At 42.6% G+C, this 21,432-nt stretch overlaps 1 protein-coding gene across 1 annotated transcript in view; it reads right to left on the reverse strand.

Moving 5' to 3' along the window:
• The window catches only part of nr5a2 (nuclear receptor subfamily 5, group A, member 2), a 64,063-nt gene that overhangs the window by 28,521 nt on the left and 14,110 nt on the right, over positions 1-21,432 (reverse strand). The window contains exon 4 of the mRNA XM_079668967.1: positions 20,017-20,729. Coding sequence (XP_079525093.1) covers positions 20,017-20,729 — 713 coding nt within the window. The remainder of the gene's footprint in view (positions 1-20,016; positions 20,730-21,432) is intronic.

The raw sequence follows: 21,432 nt of genomic DNA on the forward strand, positions 1-21,432 counted from the left end.
GATTAAGTAGCCTTTTTTTCCCTCCTCTTGCATGCCAGCCGCTGGCTCCCAGGGACCTGGCAGGTGAGGCAGGTCAATTTGTGGTTCCCTACACCGAAACAACCCCCGCAATTGTAACCGTGTGTCTTTTCCCATGCCTGGCTGTGTTAATCATTACCCTGCATAGCCAGACCCAGACAAAAAAGGGCCACATTGAGAGGGAAGGAATGAGGAAAATGTATGAGAGGCTCTTTCTTTCTCTTTTTCTATCAACAAACATTGTCCTGTTCGTGGTATCATTGGGAATAATGTGTCTTTCTGGGCACACTGCGGTTTTGTGGTGATGTGAATTACTTTGTTGCTTTGAGACTGTGAGAACTGTTTGTGATGTTCATCACCAATGTCAACTAGTACTTGTAGGAGGAAGAATGTGGATCGATGCTAAACTTTGCGACACAAGCAGGTGCAGCATGAGCAAGGCTGAAATAATTTTCGTTGTTGTTGTCTGAAATTGAACAGCACTCCGTTTGCTGAAATGTAAAATGACCTTAGGTGAAATTTGATGTTGACTACTGTAGCTCTTTCATAAACTTCAAAAATGTGACTATGACATGGCAGTTTGGCCAAGTCTGAAGTCTTTTGCTTGTTGATTAGGGTTGTTATGACTGGAGATTGGAGCTTGTGTTACACAGTGTCTGTTTACCGTTCAGTCAGACATAACAATGACTTTCATTAACATTGGCCTGGAAAATGATAATACAATGTTGAAGGACAAATAAGTTGGTGGTCTTTTGCCTAAATCACCATTTGGTAGCTGTACTACCAAGGTTTAGTGGCTCCCAAATTGTCCTACTTTCATCATGCCATCACCGAAATACAACTTTCTCAAAATATGGTAGATACAAAGAAAGCAAGAGGTGGCAAAAAAAAAAAAAGTGTCCAATCTTTGAATGCCTTGAATATTCTATTCCTCTTTTATCAGTGAAATTCAAATGACAAAATACAACAAAGCTTCTGTGACCTTTTCTTACATTTTTGACAGACTCATGGACTCTTTTTGTGGTCCTCCTTTACATATATGTTGTTTGGGCCTTACACTGAAGGCGTCTCAAGCACAGGGTGATACAATTCAAATGAAATCATTAAAACCATCAGAGAGCAAGAAAGCAGTCTGACTTCTCTATGTCCCAAACCTCCTCTCTTCATTTCTCCATATTCCCTCCAAGCACGTGTAACAGCATGTGTGTGTGTGTGTGTGTGTGTGTGTGTGTGTGTGTGTGTGTGTGTGTGTGTGTGTGTGTGTGTGTGTGTGTGTGTGTGTGTGTGTGTGTGTGTGTGTGTGTGTGTGTGTGTGTGTGTGTGTGTGTGGACGGATGGATACATGTAAGGCTCTTCAAAGGACCCCCCTTACATGTCAGTGGTGCTGGCAAGTGTCGGGGTCCTCATCAAAGGGCTGTCTTCACTCTGCCTGCCTAGAAGCTCTTGTCTGACAAGAGGCCTGGGTCATCAAAGGGGGGCAGCTCAGAGAGGATGACGGCGGGTGATAGCAGCCTAGACGAGGGCTGGGGACCCCCGCCTGGAAATGGGGGACTGGTGACAGACAGACAGGCGTGAGGGCGGGCCAGGGGTTGGGGTTCATTGCAGTGACCTTTTAAGTGCCCGCGACACGAGCTGTTTCCCTGACAAGCTCTTCCTTTGCTCTGTCAAGTGAGCACCATTCATGGTGCCTGATCTTACAAGATCTGCTGCCTGCCCTCTCTAATAGTATGAACTTTTTGACATGGACTCGACAAGCGCTTCGCTTTTTGTTTTCATGAAGTCCTGAATGCAATCTCTGTGCAGTGATAATGCAGCATATACAGTCAGTAAAACATTGACTGGTTGCCTTTCTCAATTTGATTTATTCACATATGACACGTCAAAGTTCAAATGAGCAGTTTGTTGAACTCAGTAGGACCCATAAAACAGCTGATTATTTAGTCGGTCCATTCTTATCTCTAAAAGATAATTTAGAGTTTCCAGTATGTCGACAGAGTAGGAAACACACTTGTTGTTTTTATTATTCCTTTAGTGGTTATCCTTTTTCCACATGTACAATAGACTTGATATCACTCCTATAACTTTTTCGTATTAAAAAAAGGCCAGAGTTGCTTCGTTGTAGGAGCTCATTTAAAGAAAATGAACAAAATAGAAAAAGTATTGGATTCCACCACTAATTTCAACATTAGCGAATCGTTTCTTACTTTACTTACTTTAAACATCGGTCCCAAGTCTCTACCTGCCCTTGGATGGAACAAAATTCATTGTAAGGTATTAGCTTCTAAGGTTTACGCTGATGCAGAAAACACACTCTCGAGAATGTGTTCAAGCTGGCCTAAAAATCCACATTTAACTTTTTTAGGTGTGATCTATTTAATATTTTAATATCATAGCCAGTGTTTGGTTAAAAGGAAAGAGAGAAATTCCAAGCAGGAACTTCTCCTTGCATCAGCCTGTAATGAAAAATACATATCCTCCAAGAAACCAATTTAACACCTTTATGATCGTTCAGGCGAGTGGGATCAATACCAGGATCAATCGCTTAGCCCATAGCTTTTGTTCAAAACCACTGGCTGAGATTAATGGGATTTTCCAGAGAGAGAGGTAGAAAAAGAAAGAGAGGGGTGAGATGTGGAATGAAAGTGCCAGACAGGGAATGAGAGAATGAGAAAAGACTTGAGGGAAATTGAGAAAATAAAACATAGTGATTAAGAGCAGATATTCCCTCCATTTCTGGGTAAAATATAAATTAATTGGAAATGGAGCATTCAGATGCTCGCTGACAAAAGTAATGTTTATTCATAGCCCCCTGCTAAGAGTAGAGCAATTATCATGGTGTGTTGAGTCAAAACAGGCCAATGTAGTAGAATTTGTTCCCCCTTTCTTGTGGCCGGGTTTTGGTCTAGTGCCACGAGCATTGTTAAGCTTCGTACGGTACGGCGGGCTTTAACGAGAGTACACAGCTGGATCTGATTTTAATAAGTAGTTCCATTTTTGATGTGGCCTAATGAACAGATTAATAGAATCTCCTTCTGTGGAGCCTTAATGAATGGAGTGAATCATTTTTTCAAGACGGGGGGGGGGGGAGAACACACACACACACACACACACACACACACACACACACACACACACACACACACACACACACACACAGAGCATGAGTTTATCTGCCTCAAACGACTTGTACATAAACAATAGCTGGGCTTCTATCTCTCCGTCTCTCTCTGCTGGACACGAATCAATGCTGTCTCTGAGTACTACAGGTGAGGTTTGAAGCTGACATCAATGCCCGTGCGTCTCTAGCAGCCATCCTTTGGTGCGGTTCTGTCTTGGCATCTGTTCGCCTTGAGCAAAGCAGGCCCTGTATTCACCTGGGAACAGGCATTAATTCACCTAGAACAGCGCCTGTTGTTCTCAGAGTGTTGCAAGCATTTAATTATGTCGCGCCTGGATGTACTGTAGCTCATTTCCAGTTTATAGTTTGGTATTTTAATTCAAAAGGGTCTCAGTGTGGGGTTCCATTGGCCAAAAATAGGATAATCATCAACTATTTGGTCATCAATGTATCACAAATCCTAGAGAAGTGGATATCTTTTTCCTGTGAAAGCACATTTAGCCCTCCTGATGTGAGATGAAATCTTACTAAATGATTCGTATTGTCTTAACAAAGACCACATTATATGGGAGGCTCTTAAACAGGTCACCACTGACTCATAAAACAGCCAATGCATGTAGAATTTCACTGCAAATCATTTTTGACAGCCATAAGTTCTAAAAGCCGCAAATAGAGATGCATCCATCAGGAAAAACAACAAAGTGAGTGACAAAATCCCCAGGATGTTCCAGCTATGTGACCTGCTGGTTGGGGAGAGGTGAGCATGGGTGTCTATGTTCCAAACTATATCCGGCTCTTCTCTACACACTGCAGAAGCAATGAGAACAAAAATCATTATCCAATGATTAGCTTCCTCTTGTTTGTCATGGCATACAGTTCATGTGGGCCCCGATCCTACGTCTAGTGGCGTGATAAGAATGCTGGGAAAATTAGCAGGTGGCAGGTGGCACTGCTAGTTGAGGGGGAGGGGGCCTGAATAGAGGAATGATAATACTAGATAATATAGTGAGCAACTACTGTAGCTTCAGTAAAACTGATGCTGTCAACCAGCAGACAAGGTTAAAGACTGAAGCTACCGGAATTTGTTATTCAAGCTTCACACCTGTTGTTACCTTCCTTTTTTCCTGACAGAGTAGCTGACAATTAGGATCCTCTGCTACTGATACACACTGTGAATCAAAATGATCAGCAAACTATCGGAAATATATTCACTCCCTTTACAGCTGAGTAGACCGGGAAAATCAAATCAACTGAGGACAGTAAAACATTTAAAAAAAGAACAAAACTGAATTTCTTATTCTCTATCAAATAGGATTTTGTACAGTTCAGAATGTTGTTTCAATGGCACATAAAAGACATCCATGAAAGGTATCTTGTTATGCTTATAAATGACAACTGGCTGACTTTCATGACTTTTGAAAAACAATTCCTTAATTTGTTTGTCTATAATTAAAGTGGTCTTTGTATTTGCTTACTGTGAGCATGCTCAGCAACATCTCATGTCACTGATGGCACCTGTTTGTTGGTTGCATGTATCTCTAATCTGACATATCAGGTAGTGTAAAAGGCCTGTGGGTTTATCTGCGACTGAGCGCTCAGAAACTCTAGACTGTTATTATGTCCCTAAACAGCCATAGAGATGCCAGAGCCATCTGTGAGCTCAGAAGATATCACCATTGTCACAAGAAGGCCTTGTGTCTGCAGTCTTAGGGTGTTTCTCAATGTCGAGGAAGGCTGCTCCAGAGCCACTATTTCAAGCATACTACGTCATTGAGTACCGCCGAAGGACTGTTCCAATGTCCAGCATACTTGGAATTCTACCGAGGCCGGCGTACTTCGTAGCACCAAGAAATATTTTTGCTACAGAAAAACTCCAACATATTTAGCTCTTTTGGTTTAAGTCTGTTTTAGTCTGTATCTCAATTGTGTTTTGTCAATTCGTTCAGCAATATGTGGGGGCAAAGTACTACTGCCACATATACACTCAGGATATCAAGAAAAATACGAGGAAAAATAAAAAACATGATCTTTCAACGAACACATTTTAGTGTGTAGAGTATATAGCAAAGTGCAGCAATTGTGTTACCGACAAGAAACACAAATGTAGTCGAAGACAACTCTTTTTTGCTCTCTCTCTTCTTCTATGAAGCCTTTAGGCAATTTGTTTCATGTAGGTCTATTGGATTGAGAGCAGAAACCACTCTGTAAGAACGAATGAATGCTGTATTGTGTGTGTGTCAGAAAGAATGCTAATGTGTGTCCAAGTGTGCGTGTGCCCACGAGTGATCGATATTGTAGCGGCACTGAAATCGGTTCCCACGGTGACTGCATTAATAGACTCTGGAGGCTGACTTTTGACCCTGAGAACACTCTGCTTTCGATTGACCATGCTCTTTCCCTATACACATGTTCATATCTTCTCATTCATCCACACATACGGACATTCTTGCTCTTGTGCCAGGCTTGATGTAGAAAGGGAAAACCAAAAAAGATAACAGCCCTATAACATGCCTTATTTCTACCTCCTATCCATTCCTTCATCCGATAAAGCACGGAGCGTTGTTTGGAAGACAGAAAACAAGATGTGGGCACAATAAATATAAGGCCACTACATATACAGGAAATGCAGCAAATGTCTATGATAGCAAACCACTGTGGTGTATACGAGTGTAGCATGTGTGTGTATATGGATAATAAATAAGATGCAGGGTATACATGTTGCAGGTACATAAAATATCAGGTTAAGTTGATTTCTTAATCGAGCTAAGAGAACACACACACACACACACACACACACACACACACACACACACACACACACACACACACACACACACACACACACACACACAGGCACGCAATCACACACAGCTATTAGAATCCACTAGAAGCAGCGCTACATTGTTGAGGAAAAACACAGTATCTCTATGGGTGTTGCAGCAGAAAGAACATGTTGTTTCCTCAAGGTCGCTGACGGTGGCAACAAACCCTCGTCTCATATTAGCACAGGGATCTGTGGCTGAACCAAGCACGCCCAAACTTCCCTATTCCGTTTTTACCTTATACATAAGCATATGAAAGATATCAAAAATCAATAATGAACGAACCAGTGAGAGGCCAGACAAGAATTTAAATTGATATTTTTTCCTCCATGCAGTGTGTATTACTGTCTGCTATGGCCGGTCTGTTTACTAAATATGTACAATAATACAACTTTCCAAGTAATATTTGCCAGCTTATTTTAAAATCCTATATGAAATGTGTGACTTAATTCTGTGGAAAAAAGTCATTTTGGCTCAACTCATGAGTTAGGCAAAATTAGAAAGAGAACTAGAAAAGGATGTCATGAGAAATACATGTATGTATTTTAGCCTCATCTATGAAGAAAGTTAATCCATGAGAACATTCCTTAGAGGAAGTGAGTATTTCTTTTTGAGAGCTATTGTTTTCAGGATTCCTCACAAGTGGACTATCTACCCCCCCAATGCATACACACTCTCATACTCATACTCACACAAACACGTGAAATCTCAGGGCTTAGAGCTAAGAAGCAATCAACTAATTATCAAAAACACAGTGAGGCCCTAATCAATTATTCACATGAACATTAGACTGCTAATACACTTGCAGCCCAGGGACTGGCATCTCCCAAAAGTAACCCTTCCTCTTCCTTTACTCCAACACACCAAGACACAAACACACACATACACGGATCCAATCATGTCAAAACCTGGATACTCACACAGAGACACTTACAAATGCTTGACAGTAATATCTATACCTGCATTCTTGCACACACTTACACATGCAGCCTCCTGCTCCCTTCCCTTCCCGCCACTCCACTCTCCTCTTTGCAGACAGAGAAAACGCATGTCTATAGGTTCCTGGCTGCGAGGTGCGGATCATAGAACCTGTATTGATCCATCAACACCCCATCCCCCCACATACTCCCTAAGCACACACAAACACACAGCCAGAGCTTAATCTACCAGGCGATTCCTGGGCATTAAGCCCCAGCCGTTGAATTTTCATGCCATGCAATCATTATATGAGTTAATGCTGCAATTTATGACTTGGTGTTTGTGTGCTGAGTGTGAAAGGTAGGTGAAGGGGATGCAATATAATGAGATGAGTGTGTGTATGCAAATTTCTGTGTGTGTGTTGGTTAAAAGTGGGCTTTTGCATTCACTTTATTGTGAGGTTATCACTGTCAGATGTTATTGAGATTTAGAATTTATGGGAATGCATGTGTGCACGTGTGTGTGTGTGTGTGTGTGTGTGTGTGTGTGTGTGTGTGTGTGTGTGTGTGTGTGTGTGTGTGTGTGTGTGTGTGTGTGTGTGTGTGTGTGTTTGTGTGTGCGCACACAACGTGTTTGACTTTCATCGACAGACAGTTGAAAATGACCCCATAATCCTCGTCTGGCTGCCTGTCCTTTAACAGGAAACTAAGGCAAACAAGAGGACAAAGAGGACAGACTTAAGGCTTCCACCTTTTGTATTATTTAACAGTCGAGACAGTCCTTCTTAACTATCTAACACACGCGCACACACACACTTATACACACAGACACACATATAGGCAATATACCTTAACGCAGCAAAGACGACCAAAAGCTGTTTTAAAATGCAGAGACTGATGCAGTTATTCTTTCTGTCTGAGAGGGCGGGAGACATAGATTCCCATTAGCGTTTGACGCGCTGGGATGGGGGTGCTTTTTTTTTTTGATGGGGGGTTTGGGTGGTGGGCTTTTAGAGCAGACAGCTGTGAATCCACATCCAAATGTGGCACGGCTCCAGAGATCACTGGGATCACAGCTCTTGATGCACAAATTAAATATCTGAATTAGCTAATTGAGCATTTCCGGAGTTCCTGTGATATTTAAACAGCCGAAGAACAAGGAAGACGAGGCATCAAAACCCCAACGCAGCGGAACAGATGGAGCCCTGCTTCTCCCTGAAGTGCATCTCCAGGCCTAGTCTGACAGAAACTGACATGAATGCATCTGTATTAGGAGAAAGACATCTCTCTATAGCACTGCCGCGGCAGTATGAGGCTTACTGGTGCTGCGGCTGATGGGAAGTACAGTGCAACATGTGGCATATAAAGTATTGGCCTAAGGGAAGGTAAAACTGGGCTTGCCACCTGAAAGCCATGTCTTTTTTCGATTTTGTTCAGCATATCTGGTTCATTTCTAGAAGTTTAACGGTGTTGTCGACACCCTTCTCAGCAAGTACTCTTTCAGCATATTTGTTTTATTGCTCGTCATTGTTTCAGCTTGTTTGAAAAGCCTTTTTTCAACCCCCTCTGAGTCGGCGCAATCCTAAAACTGTGATGTCTGTTATTAGTGCCATGCCTTTATTGTACATGTATGGAATCATTTATCCACGGCTCGTGCCAGATCTGTAGTTATGGCGCTTTGGGAGAAATGAAAAAACAGACTGACAGATTGAAAGGTGAAGAAGAAGGAATGGTGTGAGGGTAATAAAAAGGTCTGGTATAGTGTAAAATAAATAAGGAGAGCAAAAACGAAAATGAAAACCAGCAAAGAAAGGAACGCTTAAAGTAGGGATAGGGAACAGGTGTCTTTGTCCTACTTAGCCGGTGGGGATAAAGCCATTTTCTTTGCTGGGTCGTTGTTTGGCGTGCGGCCCGGGTAAAATTTCTCACAGGCCCGTCGTCACAACACCACCACAATGTCTAGTGTTACTCACATGAACTGTATGCATCAGTCATCGCTTTGCAAATTAAATCACCCGCTTTCCCAGTTGAATATAAATACCCTTCCACTCTTTAAGTGTAAAACTAGAAGGCAAGCTGTCGTCTCCGCTCCTCTACTGTCTTGTCTATTGTCTCCTGGACCCCTGACCCCCCAAGCTTCCCCACTCCCTGTCCAGAATAGACAGGCCGTAAATAAGCATCAAAAATAGACATTAGGGGACAACTGTTGACAGCCCAGTGACGAAAACGGCAGACACAAGCACAACCTCTAGGCAGGCTGGATTACACGGAGATAATTGAGGCAGTGCAACATTGGAACAAGAAGCTAGAGGCTCTTTGTGTTTTTTTATTTTGTTTTATGTTTCTGGGAAAGCCAGTCAAAGCATCGTGTTTCAGAGTACAGTTTGAGGAACAAAATCTTTGTCCAAGGAAGTTTGCTGTTCAGTATCCCTTTAGATTCACACGATTTGGCCTTTACTGTACATTTCTCATTCTTTTTTTATTTTATAAGCATAAGGTTTTACTATACACACATACTGCTAATAACCTTTTATAAAGTCATTGTGGATTAAATGAAAAACACATTTTATTCTGTTCCTCACTATACACTGCTAAGCCCCCTGCTGAACATGTTTACCTCAGATTTAAGGACTTTCCATCAAGTGAATATGAGATGTCACCATCAACTGTTTCTTATTTCAACAAATAGATCAGATACTTCTTCAGCAGCTATTTGTGCTTTAATGCTTTCCGAACACAGATTACAGATTTCAAATGCAGGCAGGCATACAAGAGGAAGATAAATTAGCTGACAGGTTTACATAGTTTTGTGTGGTGAGTTTAGTTTAGGGCTTGAGGGTCGGCGTACGGCTGCAGCAGCCACACCTCGGCCCCTCTGACCTCCAGGAAACCTTATAGCCAGGAGCTATTTAGAAGGAAAATGCCGGCACTTCTGTCTGTATACTCACCCCTCATCTGACAACACATTGGCACCCTCAGCCAGCCCGCCGATAACAATATACTTTTTATGAGGATCACTTCTAATTTGTCCTTTGCTGCTACAAACTGTGAGAAACACTTTTTGTCTTCCTAATGGGAAGCAGTTTGGAAATATTCCTGCATAAATTGTAGTTCAAACACAGCTCATAATTATAAGCACAACAGAGAGGAGGAGAGGGGAGGGGAAAAGTTACTTTGTACTTTGGTGGAGTGTGTAAAGTGTTTGCACGCTGTTGAGTTGATTTGTTAGCAGGGAGACAAGTTAAATAAAGTCCCCATATCCATTTTGTTAATCCATTTTCTTTCTCTCTCATTCCCACTTCCTCTCTGGCTTTCAAGCTCTCTCCCTCCCTCTCTCTCCGCGCTGATTTGACTGACTGTTTCCAACTTGTGAAACAACAGCCGTGATAGTTTGGGGCCACAGAGGCTAACAGCAATGCCAGTCACCTGCGTCAACGTCTTAACAAGAAGCATGACCTGCCAATAAAAAAGGCTTTTACCCTGATCGTCCTCAAACAAGACTTAAACCAAGCTACTCTTTCTCCTGCCGAATTTCTAAAGTGCTCGCAAATGCGAATCAGGCTTTGTTAACTTGCTTGAAAATGAAAAACTACTGAAGATTGGGAGGCAATTTTTGCTTTTCTTTGCCCCTTCATCAGCAGTGGTTTGATGAGGGGGGTGAGACGGAGAAAGGCAGATAGGTGGAAGTAAATGGAGACTGTCAACAGTCTTCTTTCCATAAGCAATTGTACTTTCCCATGTGCTAACACGTACTGAGTGAGAATTTCAGTTAAATTATGAAACAGTAAAACAATTCATTGAGTGAGGATGAAGAAGGAGAAGGAAGAGGAAACGTTGTTGAGGACAGTTGAGTCTATCATTGCTTGGAGCTCTGTAAACCTGCACTTCATGACAGCCTTTCATCCCTCATCAAAGCAACAAGTAGAGGAGCAGACTTTGCGCATGCTAAAACCTCCCAACCCCCGTCGACTCCTTATAGCTGCCGTTCCTCTGGGATGGGCGACTTTAAATCTTCTCTTTTAACAAGTTTCCTGTTCTTCCTTCCTGCCTCCTTCAGTCCCCTGGGGTTGTACCTACGGGACCATTCCACTATTTGCAAAAGCTGTATCTTAAAGCTCTGTCTACTACCATCAGGGGCTGTGCGAAGGCCATTGGATATTTTAATTGTTGTTACATCAATGGTTCTCTGCAGTCAAAGTATGAAACTTTATGAGCTTTACTCAAAATTGCTATTGTCTCACGTTGTCCACAGTAGCATAAGGCATTTTTCAAATACCAGTGTCCTTTTAAGACACATACAGAGAGTATGCATATGTGTCTTTCACCTGTGGGACCTGTGGGACCTGTGGGAGCTGTGCCATATGCTTGAAGTGCCTTGCTAAGGGACACTTCAATGGAAGGAACACATTCAGGCTGTCCAACCTCTTTACAGGTGAAGAGCAGCTTCTCCTATCTGATGTATGCTCTTTCTTAGACTGACTGCACACTGTTTCTTTAAAGCAGATCCAAAAATAGAGTTTTTCCATTCCGTATTGGGAAGGGGGGGACGTTTTACAATATTTATGAAAAAGTGAGAGTGATGTCTTGCGCAATGGTCAATAATTTATGAATGAAAAGAGGCCTTTGTGAAACCCACTGCCCTCTTCCTCCCCCATAACCCCCTCCCAAAACTCCTGCTCATTCCCAGTGCTACTGATCAAACAGATATTGTTACCACTAAAATAGCAACTTAAAAAAACACACAGGCGGCCATAAGACCTGCCTGCAGCCTGGGAGAAAGACTGACAGCAGAGGGGAGGGGCTGAGGAAGGCAGCAAGAAAGAAAGAAAGAAAGGAAGAAAGCTAAAACAAACAAACATTGTACAAACAAAAAAAAGAAAGAAATAAGATAAATGGAACGAAAATGTTTAAAGCCAGCTGACTACAACAACGAACAAGTGTACAAGCTTAACAGGAGTATGTGAGAGGGGTACAATACGGTATGTGTATTTGTGCATGAGAGTGTGGAAGGGTGGTGGGGGGCATGTCATCTATAACTGGACAAATGCTGGGCTGTGGGGGGTGTTGGTGGAAGTGGTGGTGGTGGTGGTGTTGGGGGGGGGGGGGAATGGTGCTGCTCCTCAAATGAAATAATATATCTTTGAAAGCCTACGCCCCGCGCCAGGCCCCGGGCCCATATATCAAGACCGAGAGCGTCTGGTGGATCCGCTCCAGGCCCATTAACCTTCCACCTGTTCCCCCCTTACACCCCCAACCTACCGGTCCTCTTTTCACCCCGACACACCCTCCCCTGTTGTCCTTCGCCATGCCCCCTCTCCTCCTCCTTCTCCTCCTCCTCCTCTCGCCCTTGGTGGTTGCCTGGACCCCTTGTTCCTCTTCCCATTTACCCCTCCAACTTCCTATCTTCCTTATTTCCCTCTTTCTGACCTTCTCCTGCTGTATTTTATTATTCTTCCTCTCATCATTTCTTTATTTGTTCCTTTTGTCTTTTTCACGTTATCTTTGTCCCTCATGGTGAACCCTTTTGTTTGTGCTAACTCTTCACTGAGTAATCTCTCTTCATCTTGAAGTCTTTCTAGTTCCCTCTTTCTCTCAGGGTCACTTTCTCACTCTAAATCGTCCACTTTGTTTCTCTCAGTTTCAATCTCATGTCACAGTCTTCTCTCTCTTTACATCTCCAGTAACTCACTCAACTCCCTGTCCACCTTCCTACATCCCTCTTTCTCTCAACATCCTTCTCTACACCTTGTTTTTTCCCAACTAAGGTAAAAGAAGCATACTGTGGGCTGGGTTTGTGGGTGTGTGTGTGTGTGTGAGTGTGTGTGTGTGTGTGTGTGTGTGTGTGTGTGTGTGTGTGTGTGTGTGTGTGTGTGTGTGTGTGTGTGTGTGTGTGTGTGTGTGCGTGTGTGTGTGTGTCGGGGGCTGCAGCACTGCCTGCCGAATAATTCAAATGCAATGGACCAGGGACACAGTTACAAATCTCTGCCACCTGCATGCGACCGCCAACCCCATCACGCTTGCAGTTTGTCAGGATTGGGGAGGTTGTTGGGGGGGATCGTTGACCTCTATGACAAGATAGACATTGCCTTTGAATCTCGTGTGTGTGTGTGTGTGTGTGTGTGTGTGTGTGTGTGTGTGTGTGTGTGTGTGTGTGTGTGCGTGCCTGCGTGCGTGCGTGCGTGCATGTGTGCGTGTGTGTGTGTGTGTGTGTGTGTGTGTGTGTGTGTGTGTGTGTGTGTGTGTGTGTGTGTGTGTGTGTGTGTGTGTGTGTGTTTACTTGTATTTATGTGGAAGGTATGTATATACCTCATCCCAGGGTTCACAGATCATGCCTAAAACGGCTTATTAATTTCCAGTCAGTTATTGGGTGTTAAGAAAAAATGAAAATGTGCAATCAGCGGTCAAAGCAGAGAAGCAATCCAACAACACACACACACACACACACACACACACACACACACACACACACACACACACACACACACACACACACACACACACACACACACACACACACACACACACACACACACACACTAGGTTGCACTTAGAAAAATAGAATGTGCCTGCATAGGTCATGAAAAATGGTGTAAAGTAAATCCATGTAATATGTATGGGTGTAGATAGAGGGGAGGTGATTGGGGGGGGGATTATGCACCTGCGGAGTAGAGTGGAGCGCATCAGAGGACTTTACATTATTCACCCAGGTAAATCTATAAGTGGAGAATATTCAGGTGTGATATGTGAACATCAGCCCCCCTCTTGCCTCCACCCAAGAGACCCGTCATGTTGCGTGATTGACTGACATGCAGCAGCTAAGAAGAGTAACTGACAGAGGAGGGCCAATGAGTCAATAATTCTACTGCTAAAAATGCATGTCTTATTTTCTTCAGGCTGTTGCGAATGTCTGTGTTTTTCATGAGTTGTTAATGCCTTTTGAAATTCACGTTTCAAGCAAATGAAGTGACTCAAATAGCTAACTGCCAAACACCACCCATTTTTGGAAAATTTAAAAAAAAACAGTTAAATTAGAAAATACCTATTATATTGACAATAAGTTCCATGTTGTATTCAAATAAGAAATCAACAAAGAAATCAACAAACTGTATCAATTTAACATTCAGCCAATGCTAAGACACTGCTCTAATACGTTTGTTTCAGCCTGTCTTTAATGGGAAAAAGTGAATAGCTATAAATAAAACGAAAAACTAATGAATTTTGAGAGAGGGGTGTGGATGACAAGCATCAAAGGTCTGGTTTAAACTGTAGATATTGCAATTACACGGTCAGCTTCTTAAACCTCTAAGACACCAGAAACCTACCCAATACATGATGGTGTTGGCTTAATTCATGAAAAAATAGATGTGTATGTGTTTTGTAGAAGAGTATTTTTTATTTGAATTGTAATCTAATTTAGCCTTTGATCTTGTATAAACAGCAGGGAAATATAACCTCTCTTGTTCCATGTTTAACACGCATTACCTCATCCCTTTCTTGCCCTTTTGCCCTTACTGTTGACTTTCTTTAACTCTCATCTCTCGTTCTCTCTTTGCTCAAATGTTCTGTATTTCGGTGTACTTTTTCTCCTCTCCTCCATCACATTACTTTTTATAAATTCTCCCTTACCTCTTCCACTTTGATATACCCTCTCCTTTGCTTCCCTCTTGACATTCCTCCTGTACTCGTCCCTCTCTCATCTCCCCTCTTTGTTTCACCTCAGTTCTCCTCGCCTGTCCTTTCCTCTCCCCGGCCATCTGTTTAACCAATATGGCTGTCCCGTCTCAGCTGGGAGCTTTCCCAGGGAACAAGACTTCTAATACAGTTCCTCCTCAACTTAATGGCCCTCAGTTCTGCTTTTGCCATTCACGCTACATGCAGAGAGACTGAAAAAAAAACTAAAGAGACATAGAAGCACAAAAACCTGTCTAGATCCCCCCAAAAAACTGTCCCTGGATGACTAAAATAAACAGTGAGACCACATTTCAAAATGTCTCAGCTCTTTACACCACTGCTCCACTTTAGCAGGTGGACAGACTCAATATATGTATAACATTACACAGCATTTGATTGTAGACAGATTCGAAACAACATGTCATCATTTGTTACTGAACTAACCCTCTGGAAATGTTGTGACGTGACACAAGGCGGTAAATGTTAAGAAGCTAGATACAAAAAAGAACTGACTTGTTTATCTACGTGTCAATTTTTTCCCCATCTGATAAAATCCAACATCCTGATAAATTAAATTACTTCATTTCCATTATTTAATCAACCTCTGTTTGTTGTGTTTTACAAGGCACAAAAAGGGTTTGCTGTCCCAACACTACATCCTTTTTATTGAAGAGTGTTGAGAGGAAGGGGGTTGGGTGTTGTGGTGAAAAGGGAGTAGAGTTAGGAAGGTAAGATATAAACATATTAATCATCAATAGTCCCGATTGCCCTGCTAAAATATCCCTCTCATTGTGTTGGTGGTGGGAGTCATGGCGGCCATCCCGACGCTGGAACAATGGAGATGAGGGTAGCAGTGGACCCGCTACAGTATGAGTCACCCTCACACACGCACATGCAAAAACATAGTCTAAACATGCAAACACTTGCAATACATCTGAGAAAAAATAGTTATTTATTTTTTACGAAGGCTTTGTTTACCAAACAAAACCTAACATCCTAAGTATTATTATTTTGTCAACCGGCAAATCAAGCTATTTCTATGTCTAAGATAAATTGGTTGATTTATATTAAAGGGTTTGTAAGTCCAACTTTCCCTTACCTTGCAACATCAGTTCAATTACTGTTTTATTATTATTGGTATTTTTTCAGCATTTTCTTATCTATGTCAATTGACTTGCCATCCTACTTTCATGTATTTGTGTTCATTTTCTGAATGCAGTTAGATGTTTTTACCCTTCAGTCAGAAAAACCCTAGGTTGAAAATCAAGCTGCATAAATCTGAGATGTTTGATACTACAAAAAAAAGGCTAAATTCACGTAGGAAGTCAATAGAAACATGCAGTAGCTGCCTTTAAAAAACATTTTCAGTGGGTTTGTCCTTTAACATGCAAAGTTGCCCATTTAGCGGTTGGCACCAGAGTGGGTGGAGGGGTTCATAGCAGGACAGGAGAGGATGGGAAAGGGAGGGGTGGCCGAATACCAGTCCTGTGCCAGCAAATGTCACTGAGAGACAAACCCGAGTGTTTTCCCCCTCAGAACATACTCAAATACTGCTATATACTCATATCACATAATGGATTAAATCTGATAATATGTTTTCATATACAATATATACAAACTATGGAACCTATGCTGATACATTTAAAATACTTGCTGATAAATATCTTTACGAAGTCATTTAAAATAATTATTAAGAAATGTTTTGCCACACAAACTCATCAAATCAGAAAAAAAACATTTAAAGGTCCCATGACATGGCCATTTCTACTGATCATAATTCCATTGTTGAGGTCTACTAGAATAGATTTACATTGGCGATTTTCAAAACTCACATTGGTTTCTCATACAGCATCTCTGTATACAGTAGTATGTGTATTCACTGAATTTCACTCTCACGCCTTGTTGGAGCCTCCCTGTGAGCCCAGTATGCTCTGATTGGTCAGCTCGCTGCTGCGAGGAGCTGACAGTGTGAGCTGGCTTACTGGTTTACTGCGAGACAGCGAGACATCGCGAATGGACGCGGGAAGGGGGGGGTCTCCACTAGCGATCGAGGGGTAAGGCTCCACTATCACCCCCCCCCTCAGCGCGTCACATTTTTGCCGCTAAAAGAGTGTGTGTGAGGAGCTCCACGGATTGTTCCATTTGGGTCGTCGTTACGTCACTTAGTACCAGGAAGAAAAATAGAAATCTCCAACGAGGCGTTCCGGGGCAGCATAGACAGGTCTTTTCTGTTAGAGTTTTACTCACCACAGGGTGTTCTGTGAGGGTTTGTGACTTTGCAGACCGTTTACATGCAGGAAAACCTTCATAACACACAAGGGGATGGGTAATAACCGGAAAAGCATGACATGGGACCTTTAAGAAATGTAAATAAAAAATGTAAAAATATTTTTGCACTTTTTTTTAGGGGAAATTCACATAATTGTTCTCTGATTAATTTGAAAATAAATCTAATCTTTCAATAACAAATAAATCCATACATTGAATAACTGACACAATCTGCATCAGCATTTATATGCTGGAAAACACATACTCAAACTATGTGTTTAGGAAGGGATGAAGAGACTTAGCAGGCACAATAAAAAAGGCTTAGGTCCAAGTGCCAACATATCTAGAATGACATTAACCCATAGTGCTAAACACACGAACAACGTGCACCTGCCCTCAGCTTTTGCTCACATTTGATTAAAATAACCACAATTGTTCATGACCTCAACCCTGCCAAAACCTTCCCTCATCACGCCACCTTGTCTCTGATTTCAAAACCAGTGCACCAGACCTGACTTTCTCTAATAGTCGATGTGTTAAACAAATCAAAACTAGGTTGGTTGGCAGTAAGAGCCCTTCCCAACTTCTCGGATCCAAGGTGTTAGAAATAAACCTCCCTCACGTCATGCCTCATTCCCAGAAAGAGGGGGAGAAAGACAGGCGGCGTGCTGCATTAAAAAGAATGGGGAGAGCTTTTAAGAAGGTACTTCTAATGGCTAAATATTTATGAGTCCCGTGACCGAGGCCAACTTATGGAAACTAAATCTTTAAACACTTTTTTTGGCAGACGCCTCTCACACGCCCTCCCAGCTTGGCTCTATTACCAGAGAAATTCTTTTGTTCTTACCGAGCTAATAATAGTGAGAGAGGCTGTGCGTTACTGTGTGAGCAGTGTCTGTGTCTTTGTGTGTGTGTGTGTGTGTGTGTGTGTGTGTGTGTGTGTGTGTGTGTGTGTGTGTGTGTGTGTGTGTGTGTGTGTGTGTGTGTGTGTGTGTGTGTGTGTGTGTGTGTGTGTGTGTGTGTGTGTGTGTGTGTGTGTGTGTGTGTGTGTGTGTGTGTGTGATGAAAGTGTATTATAGTGTCCTACGGCACCCAACTACTCCTGTGCCAAATTTCCTGTCTTACTGGTCTCATCTAATAATTAAATGTATATTACCTGAAGTTATCAAAGGTCATGTGGATTCCATATAAGTATATAGTTATAGTAATTATACTAATGCATTTTAAGTTAAAACAATGGAATAGAAGTTTTTCGTAGCAAACAAAGCAACATACATTAATTGTTTAAATGTGTCACACACACACACACACTCAAAAACACTCAAAAACACACTCGCACATGCAATTTTGATTAACAAACAAATCAAAGCAGCGAAGCAAACCCCTTTGAGGCAAATGCTTTAAAACCAGAAGTGGGTTGTGTGGGAAAAACTGTGTGTGCCACAGCTAGCACATTATTCCCCAACCCCTCTTGTGCGTTAAATGGCTCTTTAAAAACTAGGGTGGGGAGGGGGGGTAAATCATGGGTTTTTCCTGCATTGAGCTCAGGTCATTTTGTACCTTTGTAACAGGCACCCAGCTCAATTACTATTAGTAGCTCCAGTAATATGGGTAGTCATTAAGCAAACATAATGACATTCATTCAGCAGCAAATCAGGGAGCTACAAACACAAGTGGCTGATATAATTGAATTAGGACAAGGGTGTGAGAAATAGAGAGGCTTCAGTGTGGAGCAAAAAAATGATCGTTCAACGTTAATGGGCAAACCACACACAATTAATAGCTGTGGCCACACCTTACGACGAGCTTGTGTGTGTGTATTTGTGTGTGTGTGTTTGTGTGTGTCTGTGTGTGTGTGTGTGTGTGTGTGTGTGTGTGTGTGTGTGTGTGTGTGTGTGTGTGTGTGTGTGTGTGTGTGTGTGTGTGTGTGTGTGTGTGTGTGTGTGTGTGTGTGTCTATATGAGAGAGGTTCTGCGCACCCTAGTTGAATGCAAATGCAGATCTCGAAAAATGTCAATAGCAGGGACATGGCGTGTGCTAAATGTCAACATGTGTTTTTCAAGGACTCTTGTCTGCGTCGACTCTTGTCTGCGTGGTAATTGGCTCTGTTTTTAATATTACATTTATTTCATTTGTTATTTTTCCCTTTGAAAAAAAAACTAATATTTGAAGAAAATGTAGCAACAGGCCCAGGACTATGAATATGCAGCTGAGCCTTTGGCACTGCAGTGTGAAACCAACAGACAAAGGAGTAACACAACGGGAAGACAAACAGGTGAAGCACAGACTAATCAACCCTTTTCATGTCGCTCCGAACATTAACCTTTATTCAGAGCAAATAAAGCTGCGAGCGCACAAACACACATGAAACTATCCCTCGTGCTCTGTGATGAATAATTGGGAATTATAACATTTTTAGAGTGAGACGTTGGAAGAGAGTTACTATTGGTCAGTTGGGATTGAAATTGAATAGACTGGAGCGATTACAAAAACATATGAAAAAGCACAAAGGTGTAAAGGTCAAAAACATAACTGATTTAACTCAAATTAAAAGGGAACGCCAAAGACAATATAATGCCATTGTGATCATCCGTTTGATATGATCCGCTCTCTTTTTTTTCCATCATCACAAGTCATCTGCCCACTTAGATCTGAAGAATCTTTCAAGGGGAGATGGGCGGTATGCTGTTCACACAAACCCCTCAGACTAGGACCCTGTTAGTATGAAGTGCCTGAAGCTTGTAGTCAAAGTTTTCACAACCCATAGCCAAAATGTCTCAAACACAGGGTAAATGTGGCTGGCTGCTGCATTTTGATCAGGCACTGGGACAGACAGCGGTGGCAGCTACGAGCAGACCTCCCCACCCCCCTACCCCACCCCCACAAGCGCTGTGTAGTCTGCATTAGTGTTGAGCCACTAAGGAAGATTAAAGGCCTGTTGGAGATAAAGGATTGAGCAGATGATGTTTATGAACTCTGCAGAGTAGTGTCAATTTTGGATGACAACGTGGTGAAAGATTAAGTGCTGAAAAAAATTACTGGATCATTTTTTAAAAGGCCTGCAGATTGACTGCATGTATAATTAAGTAGTAGGGGTGCTATAATAACCAATAGGAATGATGGCCAAAACACAAAAATAAGGCTGTAAAAAATACATGTTTTTCTCACATTGAAAGTCATCACTTGGATCATGCACACCCACCTTAAGCTCACGGAAGAAGATGCTGCTGCGTGCCCACTCTACGATGGAGAAGAGAGTCTGGTCGGCCATTTTGCACATGAGGCCGAAGGTGTTGAGCTTCTCGTGTTTTCCTCGGCTGGCCTGCTCCTGCTGAAGGTAGGCCATGATCTTGGCCTGTACCTGCGGCTCATCTGGCTCACACTTGAGCAGCTCTACGATCAAGTGAGGAAAGCTGGGCGGCGAGCCGGTCTGGTAGGCGTCGACATAGGCGTAGCCCATGATGGACTCCGGCGAGCTGGTGTACGGGTCTGGGTACTCTGACTTGATGGTGCGTGTGCCTTGGAAATGTCCGTAGGCCGCCTGGTAACCCTGCAGGCTGCCGGCGTGTGGCGGCATAGCCATGCTGACCGGCGAAGTGACGAATGGGCTGCGATCATAGTCTGTGGGGGGCAGGGCGGTGGCATGATGGTGGTGATGGTGGTGGTGGTGGTGACCGGCGTGGTGCCCGGGGTGGTGGCTCAGCGGAAGGCCCTTGGATGCGGCCGAGTGGATGTTCTGGATGGCTGAGGAGATGGTGAGGTCGGTGGGCACGGCTTGCATCACCTGAGTCATGGCCTCAATCTTCAGGCCGTTGGCTCGGATCAGAGCCTTCTTCTGCTGCTTCAGGGCCCGGTCCCGTTTGTACATCGGGCCGAACTTGTTGCGACCGCCACGCATGCGATCCGCCCGAACAGCTGACAAACAAACGGAAAGAGAGAGGAAAAGAGGGACAAGAAGGAAGAGGAAATGATTAGCTCTCTGGTATGTAACTCTTCTTTCCTGCATAGAACACATTTTGGAAAATACTATCCATCTTTTGGCACATTCACATTTAAATCAAGCTCTTTAAAAACAAACATTTGTGAATCGTTTATGAGCTGAAAAACTACGTTGTGGTGGATTTCATATGAGCGACTATTTGAAATAGAAATGCTTTTGACACTTATTAAAGACATAATCCTGTGATTTTATGTTGCCATAATATTTGTCAATGTATGTTTACAGATTTAATGTGTTGTGGAAGGGAACTGCTCATTACTCGTAACTTGTATACTGTATAGGGCAAACTTTTTCCCGTTGTGATTACACTTGACATTTACCTGTTGACTGCTAAACCTCACACGTCTAACAGATAGTGTTGTTACTCATTGACCGGAGACACACACTTCTATGAACTGCTCGCCTGAATGATCATTTTACAGCTGGCTATCTGTGTCTACTACTCAGTGAATGCACAAAGCTAGCTAATTGTATAGACTAAGAAAGCAATCTTTCTAAAATACATATTTTACAGATTTTATCCCTAAAGGATAAAGGCTTACAATAAGAAAATTGTTGTGTTTTTTTCTTCTGGTAAGACAAACAAACCCATGATGCCCCCTGCCTCCCCCCTCAGTT

Source organism: Notothenia rossii (assembly GCF_949606895.1).
Source record: "Notothenia rossii genome assembly, chromosome: 1".
NCBI lineage: Eukaryota > Metazoa > Chordata > Actinopteri > Perciformes > Nototheniidae > Notothenia > Notothenia rossii.